The sequence below is a fragment of the Nannobrachium achirus genome (genome assembly GCF_963921795.1).
Source record: "Nannobrachium achirus genome assembly, chromosome: 22".
NCBI classification, from domain to species: domain Eukaryota; kingdom Metazoa; phylum Chordata; class Actinopteri; order Myctophiformes; family Myctophidae; genus Nannobrachium; species Nannobrachium achirus.
The window spans coordinates 5,348,006-5,368,865 of NC_137829.1; the positions used below are offsets into that span (position 1 = coordinate 5,348,006).

A 20,860-nucleotide genomic window follows, 5' to 3' on the forward strand; every position below is an offset into this window, starting at 1 on the left:
AAGATATTTTGTAGGGGATGTAGTGTAGGTCCTATCTGTTGTGCCACTACTACCAACAGAGAATAACACAAATATCCAGTTCTGTTGCAGTTTCACTTCATGACAGTCCATTTATCTGTATCGAGCTAACTTGCCTAGGTCATGTTTTTTCCCCAGTAGATTATGTAAATAATTACGTTTCAAAGTTCACATACAGAAGATACAGTATCGAAGTGGCGAGGTTGCTGTTGCCATTTAGTTCAGTAGGTGTTGACACCAATAAAAACTACAGCGGATCATCGACTCAGCCAAGAATATCATTCACAGAAGACGAACGACTCGAGCTGGTGTCCTGACAACTCGCAGGTCGCTCTTCAAAACAAACCTCTGTAAGCCTGTGTTGGATCATGGACCCTAATTACAATGACCCAAGATATCTGAATAACGGCGAGAGAACCTCCGGTAGAAGAAATATATCTGGATATGATCATTCCAACGAAAAGGCAAATGATAATGGAAACGCTGCTACCGCAGCATCAACAGCTCAAGAAACTAACTCTCAAACGTGAGTAAGGGGGTGTGTCGTGTGTCAGTCAGCGATTATTTAATGATTCTACATTTCTACTATAAAATGTGTAGAAAACTTATTCATTTCAATAGTGTAATAATAACTTTATTTAATACATTTAAGTTATGAAATGCTGGTGATTGTATCGGTTTCGTTTCTTCACTTTCTTGTGACGTGAAAGTGAAACTCGACCGTCGACGTGAATCATGTAGGCGCTACGCATGCGTACTTTGTATGGAACTTAGCTAACTGCGGGCCCTTTAAGAACACTGGGGACTCCCTCTTTCCCAGGTTTTTCGCTCAGGTGGGCGTGGTTAGGTTAGGTTTGATTGAAAAGGTACAGTTTCATGACAGTACAATTCCTGGGTCAACTAAAAGGAGATCATAGATAGTAAGCTTTTCGGATTATTTACACAGGAACCACTTTATCTATCAAGACAGACGGATAGAAGTTCATAGAACATAGAAGCCTACTTTGCATACCGGTAGTTAATTATCAATAACAAATGAGGAAAAGCATTCATAAAGAAGAAAGAAAATAAAAAATAAAATAAGGGAAAAGGATTTTTTTTAATTAGGCACAAAGTAAACACAATTTCTGTTAGGGTTAGGCATAGCCTAATGTTTGTGAGGTTAGGGTTAAAGTTAGGTTTAGGCACAGTGTAAAGGCCCATTCCCACTGGGCCAGATAAATAGATAAAATATCTTCCTCCATTCAAGTGGATGGTAAGATACAGATAAAACTATAGGATATCTGTCACAGATATTTTTTTATCTGTACCTTACCATCCACTTGAATGGAGACAGATATTTTTGTATCTGTTTATCTGGCCCAGTGGGAATGGGCCTTTAGGGTCGATTCATACTCCACTTTTAGAGCCTAATTTATTTCGGTTCGGCTTTGTCTAAACTATGATATGGCGTCATTCAGAGGATCGGGGCGTGTAACATTAATTTGTCTCTGAATGACGCCATATCATATTTTAGACAGAGCCAAACTGAAATAAATTAGGCTCAAAAAGTGGAGTATGAATCGACCCTAACTGAGGTTAAGGTCAGTTAGGGTTAGGTTTAGGCACACAACCACGCCCACCTGGGCGAAACACCTGGGAAAGAACACTAGGCACCATTTTTTTGATGATATATTTGATTTTATATCATGTATTTTACAGGACGGGGCCAAATGCATACAGTATACATGTTATAATATTTTTGTAATAGTTCTAAAATGCTACAAATTGCTAAGATAAAAAAATAAAAAATGTTTTTGGTGATATGTCAACCATGTCAACAATGATTTGGTTGACATGCATTCAGTGGTCAAAGGCTTTCAAAATGTGTCAAAATCCTTTGAAAATAGCTGATATAGATGCTCACATCACGTTATGTCTTGATGACAGCTTATTGAAGAGATTACTGATGGTTTTTAAGCGCAGCAGGCACTCAATCTGAATCTAGCGGATTTAGGCAGGAAGAGGAGAGCTGCTATATTTTCTGTTTGTGCAGGCTTATTGAATTAGTCTGTTTATTTTTAACCACCTCTCAGGCCCATTGGAGTCACCAAGATCCCACCCAATGTATCTCGATGGAACAAGCTGAAAACAAGTAAGCACAGACTTATTTAACTCTTCTTGTCAGCTGTCACCGCAAAGCATTCTCATTTACACCAGAACACTTCTCATATTCTAATGTGTCCATTTACTTTACTTTATTATGGAACCCCATTAGTATTTGCCTAAGCATAGCCCCATTTATGACCTCATCCTCCGCTATTAGCGCCGAGATGAGGTCCTACAAGGCTCTATACCGGCAGAGGTAGAACCGTCCACATGCATTGAATATCACATTTTTCGCAACAACGTATCCAAAAGGTAAAGGTAGTCCCAGACACCTACAGATGTTTGAGGTAGCACCGTTAAATACATTTTTTATGATGGAGTTGAAAAAACTGTTTAAATCGATTATTTAGTCAGCCTGTACCTGTGTCTGTCTACAGACAAAATCCCTATTTATGAAGGGGTTGTGTTTCAGCGCTCTCTTCCCTCATGTTTGGCTGGCGACGATAGTGATAGTTAGTTTCAGAGACAATGGGGCCAAAGTGAACTGCACTCAGTCATATGTATCATAGCATTTTTCTTTCAAATACACGAGCTGTGTGAATGAAATGTATGTTTTCATTGTTCCAGTGGCTCAGAAAGAGGAAGAGGAATTTCAGAGATGGAGGGAGGCAAACAGACCCTCCTCTGTATACGAACCCCCTGAAAGGACAGGTAATTGAACAAATTCACATGCCGACCATCACACTGTGGTAGCAGACAGTAAATCACATTTATTGAGCTTGAGTTTAAAAAAATACTATTGTTGTTTTTTTTGTTCTCTCAACTCCCATCTAATTTCTGTGTGTGTGTGTGTGTGTGTGTGTGTGTGTGTGTGTGTGTGTGTGTGTGTGTGTGTGTGCGCGTGTGCGTGTGTGTGCGTGTGTGTTTTATCAAGGTGGTCATGCTTCAATGGAAGAGGCCAGGCAGAAGCAGGTTGTAGATTTTCGCCGGTCTAAACTGCAGAAGAAGGTACTTTTGACACACACACAGTTTACAGTTTACAGTTTAGGCATTTAGCAGACGCTTTTAATCCAAAGCGACTTACAATAAGCAGATACAACATCGCAATAATAAACAAGATAATAGGTCAGTACATTAACAGCAATATAACAATGTAAATGGATATCTATCTAGAGAAAAACACAATATAATCAAGTTCTAAAGAAACCTAACAAACAAATGTTAATTAGCTTCATGTATGGTCATTGATTTTACTGTAGTGCTAAGGGTTTAGGTGGAGTCTGAAAAGGTGAGTCTTCAGTCCACGGCGAAAGGTAGCGAGTGAGTCCGTTGTTCTAAGTGCGACAGGGAGTTTATTCCACAACTTGGGAGCCAAGAGGGCAAACTGTCTCGGACGAGTGGATTTTTGCCCTGGAGTTTTTAGCGAGGGTTCGGTCAGCATCCCTGTGTTGGCTGATCTAAGTGAACGAGTGGGGGTGTAGGGGTTGATCAGCTTTTGGAGGTATGGAGGAGCCATACCTTTGGCTGCTTTGAAGGTCAGCATCAGTGTTTTGTATTCCATGCGGGCCGCAACCGGGAGCCAGTGGAGGCTGCGGAGAAGGGGAGAGACATGTGAGAACTTAGGCTGGTTGAAGACCAGTCGTGCCGCGGCATTTTGGATCAGTTGGAGAGGTTTGAGTGCACATGCCGGAGACCAGTGAGGAGAGAGTTACAATAGTCGAGTTTCGATATGACAGATGTCTGAATGAGGAGCTGCGCTGCCTCCTGGGTGAGGAACGGTCTGATTTTACGGATGTTATAGAGTGTGAACCTACAGGACCGGGTGACTGATGCAATATGTGCCTTAAATGATAGCTGGGTGTCCAGGACCACACCAAGGTTTCTAGCAGTCGGAACTGAAGTCACCAATGCATTATCTATGGAAATAGTGAGATCTTGCATGGGGCAAGACTTAGCTGGGAACACACACACACACACACACACACACACACACACACACACACACACACACACACACACACACACACACACACACACACACACACACACACAAACATGAACTCTCAGAGCAGAAATTTAGCCTAAATGTAATGGATACGGATTGTATAAAGGGCAGGTGGACGAAAAAGGTTGAGAACCACAGATGTAGATTCTATTTTGAGTGGGGTTTGGTTGTTTTTGTCAATTGAAGCTGAAAAGGGAGGAGCTGGACAGAAGGAGGAGACAAGAGGAGGAAGAAGAGCAAGAGAAGATGAAAGCCAAGGCGAGGGAGAAGGTGAGCAAAACGTTCCTCCTTGTGCACTTATGACTCGAGTAGTGCATCGTATTTCAACACGACATCCATCCAACTGCATTGATCAGCTAAACTCACCATACATACGGTTATGATTTCACAGCTGTTGAGAAGCAAACCTAAAACCTAAAAATGAACCACAAAATTAGCCTCAGCATTCAGCACTGCTGCATTTTGTCATGTTGGAGTTTCCCAGTGGTGTTGTAGTACTGAAATCGAACAGTAGATGTCAGTGCAGACAAGTGTCCACCTGAGCTGATCTGTGTGGAGGTGGGCTTATGCTCAGTGCTCTCATACAGCCATCACTTAAGCCATGAGAGCTACCTAATTAATGATCTCAGGGGTTTCCAACCACCACAGACTGCTGCCCACTTTGCTTTAAGACTACTCTGTGTCTGGCTCTGCGATCGGCCTAGTAGTGGTAAATGGAGTATAGGGAGGGTGATTAATACCGAAGACAGGGGTGGTTAACCCGCAGACCTTTCTCTCTGTTGCAACATGACCTTTCAGAATCCATAGGAATGTACCGGTAATCCAGCAATTAAACAGGTCCCTATGTAATCGCCTGTTCTCTCTCAGTGTTAGATGCAGGGGCGTCACAAAGGGGGGGGAGTGGGACTGAGTTACTAGGGCCCAAGGGGGAGGGCCCTTAATTATTTTATACTTTAGCTATTGAAAAATAGCAGATATACAAGCTCACAGCGTGGCACTGAGTGCCACACTGCAAGCTTGTAGATCTGCTATTTTTGAAAAGTCGTGAAAATATGCGCAAATCTTAAACCCCCTCCTCCCCCTATGAAGAACATTCATGGGGGCCTCGCAGTGAATCCTTGTACCCAGGGCCCAGTATTTGGTGCGACACCCCTGGTTAGATGCTAGACGTGATCTAACAGTCTGGCCAAGACATACCTCTGGGGCTTGAATCCATCCTGACCCACTTTGGTTTGGGAAAGCCTGAGATACAAGGCTGCTTAACTATTGGGTGGAAAGCTATTGAGTGTTCAAACCACCATAACTGAATACTCCACTGTGAATCTCTGATCCAGGACTTTAGCACTGTGTTTGTGTTATAGGAGCCCAGCCTGTACCCTGTCTTTAAGATGGATAAAACCTGACATGCTCTCAATTGCACAGGTGTGAGTGTTGGCCCAAATGTATAATCACTCATTCCTACAGCCATTATAGCTACATGTCATACTCATTCATGGGCAATAAGTATATTATCTGCAAGCATTATGCAGATATGAGATATGAGAGGCGTTCTAATGAGTGTCAATATCTCCTGACAACAGTATATTGTATATTGTATCTGTATCCCTCAATCTGGGAACCCATCGTCAAAGAAGAAAGGGCGACACCTATCGGTCTGTAGCGTTCTCTGAGGCTGTCTCGAGAGATTAGTATCCCTATACTTATCTGTAATCTCGCAACAGCCACCAAATGCCAGAAACAACATAACATTAAACAGCATGAGTTTGCTATTGGGTGTAAGTTAAAAGTTAGCTCCATACTAAATGTATTTGATTTAATTGGTCAATTGACAATTAACCTAAATGTGATGAGCACTGCAGTCCCCAAATGGGCCAAATCAACAGTTTATCCCACTTCCAAACAAGGATCTGTATGCACTAAAAAGGGAAAGCAATCAAAGAACACATTTTCTTTGTAGAATAAACATACAACTGAAACAAAACTAGCTTGTGTCTTCATTGTCTTGGCATCCAATCATAAATATTGAACTGTGCCATAATGTCAGTAATACACCCAAGGCTTTGCTCTACCGTGATATATTGACACTGGTGGGCCGCAGCACACTAGTGCCAATATTTCACAGTATAACACTCCCTCTCATCTATTATTGATTTAAGAATTTGGCACTGGGAGGTCCAATCATGCATTCGTTATTTAAATCATGGGTCTTCAACAGGGGGCTCGGAACCCCTAGGGGGTCCTCAGAGTTACTACAGGGGGTCCTCCACTTTTTTCTCCCTTTTTACAGTACCACGTTAACCCTAACGTCCATATTTAGCCACTTCAGCCGAAAATAGCCGATCAACAAGCTCACAATTTGTGAGCTTGTAGATAGGCTATTTTCGGCAAGAGATTTGGTGTAGAGGGAAAAAAGATTAAGTGAAAAGGTCAAGATTATTAAGTATTGACGGTTCGAGTGGTTAACACACATTAACAAGAATCAACATACACTGACGATAGTGCTGTCAAACGATGCAACTATATGGAATTGGACAGGCTGTGGGGGTCCCTGGTTCATCTCTCTCTCTCAACTAAGGGGTCCTTTGCCTGAAAACGTTGAAGACCCCTGATTTAAATGCATTGGATCAGTGTTGCATTCTAACTCCTGCACTCTAATTCAACTGCATGCCCAGCTAGTGAGACACGCATCTACACTAGCTAGGTTATATCTATGTGATGGATTGAGTGCTGCAGCACAATGGCCCTGGTTTAAGTAGTTTGTGACTGATGTATTTTAGGCAGAGCGTCTGGAGCAGAGGAAGCGTCAGGAGGAGGCGAGGAGGCGCAGCGAGCTCAAAGAGGATCAGCTCAGGTCAGTGGTGGATCAGTTTCACTTGGCTTTCACCGCTGTCACCGCTCAGCATTGTGTTGTGCTGTGCTTTGTCCCTGTTCGGCAGAGGATCACAGTAACAGACCGGGTGTCAGATGACTCCAGCTACTGCCCTTGCCCTTTGTGAAAGCGCAACATTCAATATTTGATTCAAGCACTGACCTATTCTTCAGAAGTTAGGGAGAGTGTGTGTTTTGTCGGCAGCTTGCTTTAAGGATGAATGAAGCCACCGCCTCCCCAGGGCATATCTTTGACTCACATCAAAGAGGAAATGTGGGCAGGTGACACTGGGTTCAGATCTGACTGCCTGTATTTACTTTGTCACTGCAGGATTCCTGTGAAGCCCTTATTGCAGTGGCTAGTGATTGCAGTTAAGTAGAACATCTTGACGGTGGGGATAGTTTGGAATGTCGGCATGAGGTTTTGATGCAAGATCGTTTAGCATCGGTTCAAGACCACTTTTCGTCAATTACCCGATTGAGAGGCGAGCTGACGCGGTATTCAGACACCGGACACTTTCAGAAGAGACAAATAACAACAGCGGGACAACAAACCAAAGTGTTAACTTCAGGGAACAATGCCGATACTTAGAGCTGCGGGTGAGGGGATAGATTGAGGGGTGAGGGAGGATAGTTGATGATCAGAGTGAGAGTGAATGGGACGATTGTGTCAGCGCAGGACAGACAAACTTAGGCGACCTTGAGGGACTCCCAACACTGTCTGCCTGTCTGGCCTGTGCCGTGTCTGCGGAGTAAACTAATACCATTTCATATCTCAGTGCGCACACAGTGTGTGTGTGTGTGTGTGTGTGTGTGTGTGTGCGTGCGTGCGTGCGTGCGTGTGCGTGAGTCAGCAGGAGAGAGACTATAATGTGTGTTTATTTGCAGGTCGACTGAGAATTTTCTACAGAAGCTCGAACGGAAAGGCCCAGCTCCAGTGGCATCAAGCAGTGCCACACATGCGTCATCCTGGGTAAGCCAGCGGCCACAAAATGCATAGTGTGCACATACAGTACTGTACGTGTGTGTGTGTGCGTGCGTGCGTGCGTGTGTGTGTGTGAGCGTGTGCGTGCATGTGTCCACTTATTTATACACAGGGCATGCATGCATGTACTGTACATGCAAGTGGGTGGACTAGGCATCCATGTCCACATGTCTTTGTGCTCACAGGCCCCGAGGGTCCCAGGGTTCAGCACTGTGGGGTCAAAGACCCGAACCGCTGTGGTGATTCACACCAACGCGTCCATCTTTGAACCCTGTTTTCTGAGTAAACACACTTTGGTCTGGGGCTTTCAGGGAGTGGGGAAGAGCGGGGTTTTATGAAGCAGCCCCCAGAATAAGGGGACCGAGCCAGGGCCGGATCCCCCTGCAATTATCTGCTGGTCAGGGCCCGGGCACCCAGCAGTACGCCAGCCTTCCCAGCCAGGGGAAGCGTAAACACGCAGAGGAACGGGTCACTTCTGTTCCCTGCCTCTGTGCCTCCTGCTCGTCTCGGCTGTCTTCACTCAGTCGTCTATTTCACTCTTTGTTGACTCTGTCGAGCCTTCTCCTGTCCCCATTTTCTCTTATAGGTCTCTCCTTCTCCCCTCCGTCTGTCTTCCCATCATGGTTTTCCAGTGAGGGACTGAGGAAGGAAGGCTAGGAGAGTTCACGGGGACTTCTCAGAGTTCACGCTGAGTGGCGGAGAGGAGACAGTCAGAGAGACAGTCAGACAGACAGATGGACGGATAGACAGACAGAGGCAGAGAGACATGGATACAGATACAACCGAGCCTGCCACTAGACACTAGACACAATTCAGACGTAATGGTGTGGAATAACCTGCTCTAGTAAAAGTACCTGGAGGACAGCCAAAGCTCCCAGCCGTCCAATCAGACAAAGGAATACAGGAAGACCCGCCAGTGGCAGGGGGCGACCTTGTCCTGCCCTTGTACGTCACGCAGCAGGCACGTGCACACATAGACATTAAATGGGGCTTGAGCCCCTGCCCTTTTATCCGTCTGTAAAAACTGTCCTCTCCAGACCATGAATGCAGTTTTCACTGTGGTGAAAAAAATGCAAATACCCTCTTTTCCATGCCATACCTGAAGGCAGCATTCAAGAGAATTACCTTGTCCAAACTCTCCTGAACTTGAAAATAGCATCTTATGTTGAAAGAATTGCCCTCTCTGTATAGAAATCCATGCCGTACGCCACACCTCCAGTATTGACTTGAATATGCTTAGTTCAGTGTGGTATCAAGCACCGAAAATAGCCGACCTCCAAGCTCACAACCCATCGCGCTGCGACGCGTTGTGAGCTTAAAGGGCAGCTATTTTTTGATCATTTTCACCAAAAGGCCCTTTTAGAAATTTCAGCCCCTGCCTCTCTAACATTCTCTGCAAGTCCCTGTCATGCAGCAAATGTCTTGTCAACACCCTCAGACGGGAACGTACACCTCCACCCACAACCCCCTGCTGTCAGCGTGGGTAGCGTTCCTTTTCATCAACCTGACTCATCAAGCTAAAAGGTTAAATAAAACAAACACTGTACATCTTGAAAGGTGAAGAGGTTATATTGAGAACATTGGAGCTATTCTTAGCTCCAAAGACGACATACTTATTGCAGAGCGTTGACAGCTTCTGTCAAGGAGTCAGAGGTCGTGCTAATAGCATTGTCTGTGCTCCCTACGTTTCAGTAAAGAGAGAGAGAGAGAGGTGAAGTCCTCAGTCCTGGGGATAGTGTGTGATACTGTACTCTCTAACTGTATTATGCGGTGACTCATAACATTGTTAAATTCGCACACACAGCTCCCTTGGTGGACAGGGGAAATGTTTTCTTGTGCGGCTTTTTTGTTGTGCAAGTCCCTATTTTTCCTCAAAGTCCTCAGCCAAGTCACTCGCCAGGAGAGTTGGCAGTACCAACGTAGAGAGAAAAGAGCAGAGATATTCCTCGAAGCTATATAGTGCGAAAGGAGAACCCACAGAATGGAAACAGTTCAATTACAGCAATAGAAGGGAGTTTGTTTTGCAGACAAACAGACAGACAGACAGGCTTAACTGATACAAGCAGATGGTACTTGGTGCAACCCACCAACACATCCTCTCCTCTCCTCTCCTCTCCTCTCCTCTCCTCTCCTCTCCTCTCCTCTGTCATTACCTTTCCTTCTTCTCTGTGCTACAGAAAAGGAGCAATAGAGTTGTCCGGGTGGCACAGGGGTAAAGTTCCTGCCCGGCCACCATGGAGACTGGGGTTTGATTCCTCTACGGCAGGGGTCTTCAACAGGGGGTCCGGGACCCCTAGGGGGTCCTCAGAGTTACTACAGGGGGTCCTCCAAATATTTGAGTGATAGCATTTTTTTCTACTTTTTTACATTAGCCACTTGAACTCTAGTGTCCATATCTTGAGAACTTTAGCCAAAAATAGCAGATCTACAAGCTCACAACGCCTCGCAGCGCAATGCGCTGTGAGCTTGTAGATCGGCTATTTTTGGCAAAGAGCTTTGGTGTAGAGGGGAAAAAGAGACGACTAATTATGGAGAGAAAGGTCAAATTTATTAAGTATTGACGGTTCAAGTGGTTAAATATCTGAAAACACAAATTGACATGAATCCAAAATATACTGACGATTGTGCTGTCAAATAATGAAACCATTTGGAATCTTTGAAAAGGTTGTGGGGGTCCCTGCTTCATCTCTCTCTCAACTAAGGGGTCCTTGGACTGAAAACGTTGAAGACCACTGCTCTACGGTGTCTTTGGCTTGACTGGGTGCATTGCGGGTGGGAAGTCGCGGCATTAGCGACTCCTACAGGTTTGCGGAGCGCCTGTTCAGCGGGGAGAAGAACTGGGAGGATATGTTCCTCTCTCCTGGTGAGAGTCCTCACTGTTAGGTGGAAACAAACAGCTGGAGACTTCATGTGTATGAGGAGCCTCGTGGTTGTCTACTTCTCTTGACCAAACTATTGGGGTTGACAGTGACAGGGACAAACACAATAGCAACTAAAATTGGGGAGAAAAAAGAAAAGTGGTGGGGAGAAATAAACAGAAAAGAATACAATAACAATGGTCTACACAATGCCAATGGGTTGTCTATGGACTGGTTGGGTGCATATAGACTGTAAAAAAAATATGGACAGTGGAAAGCCATTGGTTTCTATGCTGCGCAAATGAAGCTTGTTTGGCCGTTGTATGCGTGCCGCCATCATTGTTTTAATGGTACCCAAGGAATGCTATTGGCTGCCAACGGTCACGTGCAACCGCAGGGATACATGGGACATTGTCTTGAGCTTGCCGAAAATAAAGCACACGTAGAAGAATCATCACAAGGCAAGCCTATGATCACAAGCCCCTCCTACAGCATACCCTGCTATAACATCAAATATAACATAAATTGGACCATAATTTCACAAAACGCAAATCCTGGTGATTGAAATGAGGCTTTAAACGTGCGACAGGAACCATAAAGTACGTATGACAATGTTTATTAAGGTAAGAAAATCAATGTAAAAGTTAGGGGAAATGAATGGAATCCTATGGAGATCATGTTGCTTCTGGTGCCAGAACAGCGCAACTAGCGGCCAATCATAGGAACTTTCAGTTCCGTAGGAACTTTCAGTTCCGTGTTTGCTTCATTTTAAATCGTGACAACTACACCCCTGGTTGGGTGGCAGTGGGAGGGATTCTGGAGTTGTAGAAGTGTTCTATTCATCACTCAGTTCATAGTTGAACCCATTTAGGAGCTGAGGCCAATTCTAAAAATGCCCTCTAAATCCTGACCTAAGTTTTCAGAAAAACTTCTAACATTTATTCAAAAATTACAAAAACATTGCTATATACTGTACATAGCAACAAGAACCCCAAAAGGGGTTTCCCGTCCTAAAAGGTATAGTTACAAAATGGGGTTCCCGCCACAAAATGGGTTAATTGAATTAGAACCTGTTTTTAAACCTTGATTAGTTCAAGAAGCAAGGGTTCTCTCTTTTCTCCCCTCCTTTCTCTCTCCTCTCTGCCCTCCTCTAGTCATCTCTCATCTCCTGTCATCACCTCACCTGCCTCACCTCTCCCCTTCTCTGTTCCATTGTTTTTACCTTTATCTCCCTTCTTCTCTTTGACCTACTCACAAATTGGGGCATCTAGGTGGCTTAAGTCCCTGGTTGGGCATTCCAACAACTCTAACAATTGGCCATGTTCATGGGTGGGACATCGGCAGGGGAGGGTGATCTGTGTTGCTGCACTAGCGACTCTTTACAGGTTGGTCGGGGCACCAGTTCTGCAGGGAGCAGAACTGGGAGGGATAGCATGTTCTTCCGTACGTGTTATGCCCTCTCGGTGAAACTTCTCACTGTCAGGTGAAAAGAAGTGGCTGGCGAAACCATGGCTATCAGAAATGACTTGTCTACTCTACAACCTCCCCAAGACCCAACAATAGAGGTTGGCAACTTGGCAGTGACAGGAACTATACGGTACATAATGTACCTGGGGGTAATTGGCAATGACTTAAAAACGAAAAAAATAAAATAAGAAGGGGTGAGAAACAATTGTAAAAAATAGAAAAACATCTTTTATATAGCAGTTCCAATTTGTAGTCATAGTTCTCCTCTCCTCTCCTCTGCTCTGGAGCTGCTCCCAGGGTCCAGTAACATAGTTCTCCCAGATAGACGTCACTGACGGGGAGATGAAAGCCTCCGGGTGCAGCGCAGAGAGAGACGGGCTCTTGATGTGGTTTTGACTGGGACTCTGGGATCTGTTGTTCTTTCAGGGATGGCTCCATAAGGCAAATTAATCTCCCCCTCACATCCCCTGTGTATGTGAGCATGCGTGGGTGTGTGGGTGTGTGTGTGTGTGTGTGTGTGCGTGCGTGCGTGCGTGCGTGCGTGCGTGCGCACATTTGCCCATGCACACACGCAACTTGTGAGTGTGTGTGTCTGCATCCCAGGTGTTAGTGGGAGCTTGTTTGGTATACTCTGATGGGAGAATACCAGCCCACCAAACCTCTTTCGGTTCCTTACTTCCTTCCCTGGGAGCAGAGAGAACTCACTCCTACGGCTCTGTCCAGGGACAGCAACACAGAAACGGGCGTGGAGGGTCTTGTTGCGACCGTAGGTCTCAGTTTACTGTCAGAAACGGCACAGCTTGTCCATTACCGTATGGGTAACGCCTGACACTTTGTTTAGGGATTGTATGTTGTGATGTCATGGGAACCACTCTATGCCCATATATGGAGATCCCTGATGTCATCCCACAACCTAATTAGAATCACCCCAAAAAATAGTGTGTATGCTGGTTGGTCCCTTGGTCCATCTGTAACTCCACGTTCAGCAGTTGCTCAATTGTCTAAAAAACATAATACAAAAATCAATAACGCATGTACCTTGCCCAACATCAACTTTATCACCTTCAGATGTGTCTCTACTTCTCATAATCCCCAAATGTTTAAAATATTTTCCCAAATTTTGGCCTGTAGGCGGCTGTCCTGTGATGCGATTTACATCACAAATGGGCGTCACCAAGCAGCGCACTCCCAGTCCGGGGGCAGTTCCAGAGAGAGCAACATCACAGTCTGTCTGCTTCACACCAAGGGGGACTAACAGGCACACACACAAAGGGGCCAGGCCCCCGCAGGGGGCTGTAGGCTAGTCAATATTAAGCCCAGGACTTCATATGGGAATGCCGATACAGTATATGGAGAAAGACAGCCCATATCTATGTGGCTGGTTCAGACAGGGATCTCCATGTATGGGCATAAAAGGGATAGACGTCATAGGATTTTCACATAACCAATAACTGGGTAAGCATGTTTGGGGACTCACAGCAGCATATACATGGATCTCCATATATGGGTAACTGGTCCGATATACATCACTGGCCACACGGCCAAGACATGGCGTGGCTTGTCGCCCTGAGACGTCTTACTAGTTAGATTTTAATTTCATGTCACAATTATTGTGTCCAAAGAAATTGCGATTTACGATATTATCGCGATAATCAAAATATTCCCAACGTCCGTTATCCTGGGGCGGAACATTTGCCAAAAAATAGCCGATATACAAGCTCACAATGCGTGTAGATCATCTATTTTTTTGGCAAATAGATTTGGTAGAGAGTGAGAAAGAAAACTGTATCAAGTACGTTATCGCCAGGTCTGTTTTACCAATTATAGGGGGTTTAAATGGTACCGGATATGCAGCTCGGCAAATAAAGGTGAATTGACCCCAGTGCATGACAGAGGATAATTTCACGATAAATGTAATGGTACTTGCACAAGCACATCCCTTTTTATCACGATAAACGATAATAACGACTATCGTCCCATCCCTTGTTAGATTCTAATGTTAAGCCTGTTTTTCACCCTTGCCCCAGCTCCGAGCACAGGATCAGAGGGAGAGGCAGAGGGAGGAGGAAAATTCAGCCCTGCAGATGAAAAAGGAGGAACAGAGAAAGAAGGTAAAAGAGGGAAACTGTGATGTTGAAGTATCCAACGTAAAAGTGTTTAACTCTGAGGGTGTGTACGAATGGAAGGATCCATTTGGTTCCAAGCTTTTACTGTGTTGCTGTATATTAAATGAATAGGTTCCGTCTGGTGTCAAGTTGTAGGAGAGACTGTTCATGTTTATGTGCCAGTATTTCAACATCATGTGGCACAGGACAATTCTATTTTTAAGTTAAATTCTACCCTAGCTTTGGGCCTTTATCAGTGCAGCTCTCAGTTACCTATTCACCATAGTCTCTGATAAGAGACTTTTATCAACTTCTTTCCAGTACTCAAGGGCATTGTAAGCTTTTTTTTTTCCTTTGCCCCACTAGTGGGTCATCAAAAGATGGCCATGTTGGTCGGTTGATTTGTCTGTCTGTCTGTCTGTCTGTCTGTCTGTCTGTCTGTCTGTCTGTCTGTCTGTCTGTCTGTCTGTCTGTCTGTCTGTCTGTCTGTCTGTCTGTCTGTCCGTCCGTCTGATATATCTTGAAAACAAGTGCTGAATGCCATGGATTTTGTTGTGTACCACGTCATGCTCTGTGGAGGATGAACCCTACTGAGTTTCATGGATGACCCTATGCCCACTGACTTTCATTATTTATTGCTACTCTTAGGCCACATTTTACACTTGCACACAAGTGAACACAAAATCGAATGGATGGAATGCCATGAAACTGGGTGGGTTGAAATCACTTTGATCCAAGCTAGAATTTGTTAAACTTTTTAACCTTTAAATCACCTGCCAACACTCTCTCTGTGACTTGTTTGGGGGCCCATGTCAGTAACTTCAGATCAATTTGGATGTAAGGCACAGCACAGACTCTAGACTTGAAATGTCGTAGCTTGTCCGTCCTTCCGTCTTTCAGTCAGTACAGGAAGTGATGTCACGTGATATCACCTCATCAAAGATTAAACCCTGGATATTTAGTCACTGTGACATCACAGGTGATATCACAGTGACAGTCCATATATGGGTATCCCTTTTATACCCATATATGAAGATCCCTTAGGCTTATGTCATTTATGGAGATCCCCAGGCATCAAACCCAGGCCCTAACTCGCCAAGGCCTTGCTTGGCTTTACTAATTAATATACGTTTTATGCCCATATATGGAGATTCCTATATTATCAATATTAAGGACATTATTAAGGATATTATGTTATCAATATTTAGGACATATCTGGGAATGCCCATATTTGGTAATGTCCCATATACATCACTGGCCAGATGGCCAAGAATTGGCAAGGGCGAGGTTGCATGTCACCCTGAGGTGTCTTACTAGTATACTTGTAGCGTGATACTGCACATGAGTGTTTTTGTGGCCAAAATTGTGAGCCCTAACTGACAGAGATCTGTTATTCCCAGAGTGAAGCCTTGGAGCAGAAACAGAGCAAGAACTACGAGGAGAGGAGCAGAGAAGTACAGCTGGATCACAGAAGGTAGGTATGGGGTCTCTGATATGCGTTGACCATCTGCTTTCTTTAGCATTCCATGGTTCTCTTGGTCATTTGCCTCTTTTCTAAGACAAAAGAATCATTAATTACCACTAGAAGTCTGGACATAGTTAAGTGAAGGGACAGAAAAGAAAGAACTTGAGTCATTTCAAGCAAAGCAATCAATCATTATTCAAAATAGTGTGAAAGCACGTACTGTACTGTACATCTTCTAAATGATAAATACTGGACAGAAAAAAGTTAAGTACACACAGACCTCTGATGAAGAGCGGATGTTTGAAATTTCACATGTGGTGGTAATAAACATCTAAGCATTTGACAGTGTGCAGACTTTGCTTTTTACTTTTTCAAAAACAATCAAGGATTGTCACCATCATCTTCACAGAGTGAACTCAGCTTTCCTGGACAAGATAGAAGGCCGGGACAGAGCGAGTGGCACAAGTCAGATGGAGGAACGGAGAGAGGGGAGGTGTTCCTCTTGGTCTTTAGAAGACCTCAGCATCCAGGAGGCCCACAGGCCTGAACCACAGGAGGACCCCCCCACTCGTCCAGACTCGTACCCCGGGCAGTGCTCTTCCGACTGGGCCACAGAGGCTGGTAAGCTGCCACCCTGCGTCACTTCTCTGCATGCGTGGATACCTCTTGTTCTGCTGTTTCTCACGCCTTTTCTTTCACTCTGGCTCATCCCTGGTTAACCAGATCTGAATCAGACGCTTGGCTTATTGGAAATGCCGGTTGCCCACCTCATCCTTTTACTCAAGGCGCTCTGATTGTCTGTTTAGTCTGTCTTTAAATCAAAGGCGCTACAGCGCCTTAAGAGATGTAGGTAGGTGGTTATGTGTGGCACTTAAGCGCAAGCCCCTTGGCACTCATGCTACTTCGTGTGTGTGAGTGTATGTGTGTAGGTGTGAGTAAGCAAACATTTTTCCAACTCTTAAAGAGTAGATCTTTGCTTACTGTTTCCAGGCATGAATGGGGTTACAAAAGTATATCATTCTTGGCTTACACAAACTTTCTTAAACATGTGAATTTGCAGACAGGACACAGGACAAGAATGACATCGGGAAAAAAACATGTTTTCAACACATACACGCACACACACACATTGCATTGAGTGTCATTAATTAGCAAGCTGTCAGTAAGGGAGGGAGATTTTTCTTGAAAGTCTCCAGCCTACGCCAGTCTGACAGACACTCGGCTTCCTGCCAAACTGACATGCCAAGTTCCTCCCTTTCATAACTGGCCTGAGTTCATAAAGATTGACACGCAGCATTTGAAACATCACCGGTTAAATGTTTTTGAATGACAGAAACGAATGACTCTCAGTTTCCTGGCAAGAAAGCCAGCGTTGGGAACTAGCGTCGTGTTAGTTAGATAGCTACTGCAACTTACCCTCCAGCTACTGTAAACATGGTTAATGTGCTGGAGTCACTGTTATCACTACCTCATTGCTCTGTTTATCCCCAAAGCAGAGGAATCCAAAAACAAAGGGCCCTCTCCCAGCACCTGCTTTCTGCCCAAACCTTCCCCAGTACAGTCCCAGCTTCTGTCTTATAGTAATGGCTATAATTCCTCCTCGCGCTCGTGCTCCATCTGTGGCTAACCAACGCTGTTCTATAACAACACCAACAACAGTCAGCGCACCCTCGAACGTGACTCCACCTTCCGAGGGTGCGCCCTGGCACCGTATAGGTTGTGGGTACGAATCCCCCATGTTGGAACACCACAGCACCTCGTGCTGTCAGGCAGCGTCCGGCCTGTGTTCTCCCAGCACGCTGATTAGGGCTTTCCGCTCTGTCAATACCTGCCTAAGCTAATCTCCTGCATAGCTGGGTGACGGCGTCTTCCCTCTGAGACCCCTCTGTCCCTTGAGGCCTGTTCTCTGGCTCCCTCCAGCCGCCTGGCTCGGGGACGCTGTGTGCTGCCTCTGGAGAGCGGCATGAAGGGCTGAACCACCCAGGCATCCGATTCTCATTTGCGTCTGGCAGAATGTGGCTAGCGGTAGGGATGGAGCATGGCACAGTTGGCAGGGCTGTCTGAGAAAAGACAGGCTGCAGGCCGGCTGGCTGGCTGGCTGGCACGACCGCTGCGGTGGAGGGACGGCGTTTCCTCATTTATTCCCTCACACGTTGGAGCCTCTCCCTCTCTGATTCTCCCTCTTTTCTTTCAATCTGTACGTTTGTCTGAATCAACAGAGCCAGAGGCACAGAACATGGAATGGCTGACGCGAGTGGCTGGTGCTCTTGTGTGAATGATTGACAGCATGTACATATCCCTAGGATTAAAGAAAGTTCAGTTACCTAGAGGGAGGGGGGGTTATACTGTATAAATGCACAAGTCAGTACAGTATTTGACGTTTCTGTTGTGCATGAGAAGTGAATCCTTTTTGGCTTGTGGCAATCACTGAAGCATTTTTCCGCAGCGGTCTCAGGAGTACAATAATGAGACCATGAATATTAATCCTTTCCGGTGTGTTTTCCAGATTCAGAGCCAGATTTGGAGCGGGCCCTGATGAGACTGGAGAGCACGTTCTCTTACTGCGACCGAGGCTTCCTGGAGGACATCCTCACGCAGTGTAATGGAGACTACCAGCAGGCCAACGCGCTGCTCAGCGCAACTATGAACTTAATTTGATTAACCACATCAATGGTTCTCAACCTTTTCAGGCCGGGACCCCCAAAGTACACATATTTAACTTGGGCCCCCCCCCCCCCCCACCCTGACGAGCACTAAGGGTTGAGGCATTACATTTTGTATAAGACGGTTGTGAAAATAGCAGATCTACATGCTTGAGGCGTTGTGAGCATGTAGAACAGCTATTTTCACAATTTGTCATTTTAGAGGTATTAAAAAGTCCCTAAAGTGTCACCTTAGAAACATGCATATACCCTCTATACACATAAACTTTATGTTGGTTTGTTTACTTTTGAGTGAGAAAACAATGTTGCACATTAAGTTCATCATCTGGGGACCCCCCAAAATAATTTGGGGACCCCTCTGGGGGTCCCGACCCACAGGTTGAGAACTACGTCAGTGGTTCGCAAATGGGGGCATGTGTACTCTTAGGGGTACGCAGAGGTACTACAGGGGGTACATGAGAGAAAGTGGAAAAAACTGGACACAGTTTAGAGTAAATGTGCTCAGGATGCTCTAATTTCAAGTCTTTCATTACTTTTCTTATTCGTAATGTAATGTTTTATTCTTCAATATGTTATTCAAAAGGTGGGTTATAGTTCATTCATAGCATCGGGTGGATATGTGCAAAACCGCAACTTTTCAGGATTCAAAAGTAGCGAAAATAGCAGATCTACAAGCTCAAAGCGCTTTGCGTTTTGAGCTTGTAGATCTGCTTGTAGCTTGTAGATCTGTTTTGAGCTTATAGCATTAATCTAGCAAAAAAAAAAGGTAAAATCTGCTACTCTTGTAGCATTAATATACCAAAAAAAAAGGTAAAATATGGAGATATGCAGTTTCTGCATATACTGTATATTTTAGATATAGTTTCTCAGCAACATGTTGTAGTCAGGTAAAGGGGGTACTTTGATCCAGAAATCAAGAAAAGGGGGTAATGAAGCTAAAAAGGTTTGAGAACCACTGAACTACATTTTGGTCATTATAGGCAACAAAATAAATAAATAATAATAATTTCAAACGGATCATTTTATTGTTTAAAATTCATGTTTTACATAAAAAGGCCTTCACATTTATGAAGTTTTATTACTTACTTATTACTTACGTATGACATTTCATAAAATGTAATGGGTGGTCAGGGCTTGGACCAGCATACAAGCTCCCTTTGTATTGGTAACACCTCTTCATATGGAAACGTGCAATAGCAATATCAGCATGTGGGCTATTCTGATGCTGAGCCAAACCTGCGTCCTGCATATAATACTAAGATAACAATTATAATCTGTTTTCCGATCGATCACTGGAGCGATTTATCGTTGATCTGAGTCGTGCTGTGTTCAATATCAGTCTGCATGAGCATAGTGAGTCACACTGTGTTTTTGCCCTGACATTGGTTTGAATTGATGTGCATTTCACCAAATTAGCTGTAGGTCATCGTGATGACTCATAATCTTTAGATCATTTTGTTTGGCTCTTAATTGAATCAGTGTGTGCGGATGGGTGGAAGAAAAACTCTAAATATGTGTTGTTTTGTGTTCTTTAGAGGACGGGATAATCAAAGTAGCATGAGTATCTGTTACATGGTTCTCCAAAGGAAATGGACAACAATAGATTCTGGGTCCTCTTAGTTTATAGATTGACACAGATTAGATGTGTCCTTGTTTTCAATGCGTGTACAGTATGCTTCTCTTATGTCGTGCTGCTATGATTCTTGTAGATCACATTTAGCATATCACATGCCCAGGGTCTTTGAAGATCAAGACAACTTCAATAAAAAACTATCTTAACTGTCTTCTGTTCAAATGCTTGTGTCTTTGTCATGTCCTAGTCAACTGCAACTGTCGCAGTGTTAAACGTTTCGTCGTAAAGAAAGGGAAAATACCTCCCAAGTGCAGAGTCAGCAGTCATAAAATAGCCCAGTGATTATAGTAGTTGTTTTTTTAGTGGTGGTACAAAGCTCTTGTTAGAGCTGTGAATACCACTTTGGTAACATCACTGTGCTGCTGGACAAAGAAGATGGTTATCACCTGGCCACGGCAACAAAGAACAAAGGGTGGGACTCCCCTTTCATTGTGCTATGAAGTCATACTGGAGGAGTTGGACTGGAAATGTCATGCCCATAAACTTGAGAGATATGAACCACAGTCATTACTGGGATGTGTGTGTGTGTGTGTGTGTGTGTGTGTGTGTGTGTGTGTGTGTGTGTGTGTGTGTGTGTGTGTGTGTGTGTGCGTGTGCATGTGCATACTGTATGTGTATTCATTTGGTATGTAAGCATACTGTACATGTGTGAGTAAAATCCTCTGTGAATTTTACTGTGCATACTGTGTGTTTGGGCACACATTT

The 20,860-nt window shown here is 44.5% G+C and overlaps 1 protein-coding gene across 1 annotated transcript; it reads left to right on the plus strand.

Moving 5' to 3' along the window:
- The first annotated feature begins 207 nt into the window (after positions 1 to 207).
- epsti1 (epithelial stromal interaction 1) lies at positions 208 to 20,296 on the plus strand. The gene is made up of 11 exons (XM_080753655.1): positions 208 to 544; positions 2,094 to 2,152; positions 2,734 to 2,817; positions 3,041 to 3,114; positions 4,298 to 4,381; positions 6,889 to 6,962; positions 7,868 to 7,952; positions 14,317 to 14,400; positions 15,795 to 15,868; positions 16,269 to 16,480; positions 18,366 to 20,296. The coding sequence occupies exons 1-11, from the start codon at positions 387 to 389 to the stop codon at positions 18,515 to 18,517; spliced, it is 1,140 nt and encodes a 379-aa protein (XP_080609781.1). The 5' UTR covers positions 208 to 386; the 3' UTR covers positions 18,518 to 20,296.
- Positions 20,297 to 20,860: the final 564 nt, after the last annotated feature.

Bases quoted from the DNA above. Each gene is read 5' to 3' on its own strand.
- epsti1 (XM_080753655.1), top strand. From the start codon at position 387: ATGGACCCTAATTACAATGACCCAAGATATCTGAATAACGGCGAGAGA. The intron at 3,115-4,297 runs GTACTTTTGACA...TGTCAATTGAAG, and splicing joins GGTCTAAACTGCAGAAGAAG to CTGAAAAGGGAGGAGCTGGA. The intron at 6,963-7,867 runs GTCAGTGGTGGA...GTTTATTTGCAG, and splicing joins CTCAAAGAGGATCAGCTCAG to GTCGACTGAGAATTTTCTAC.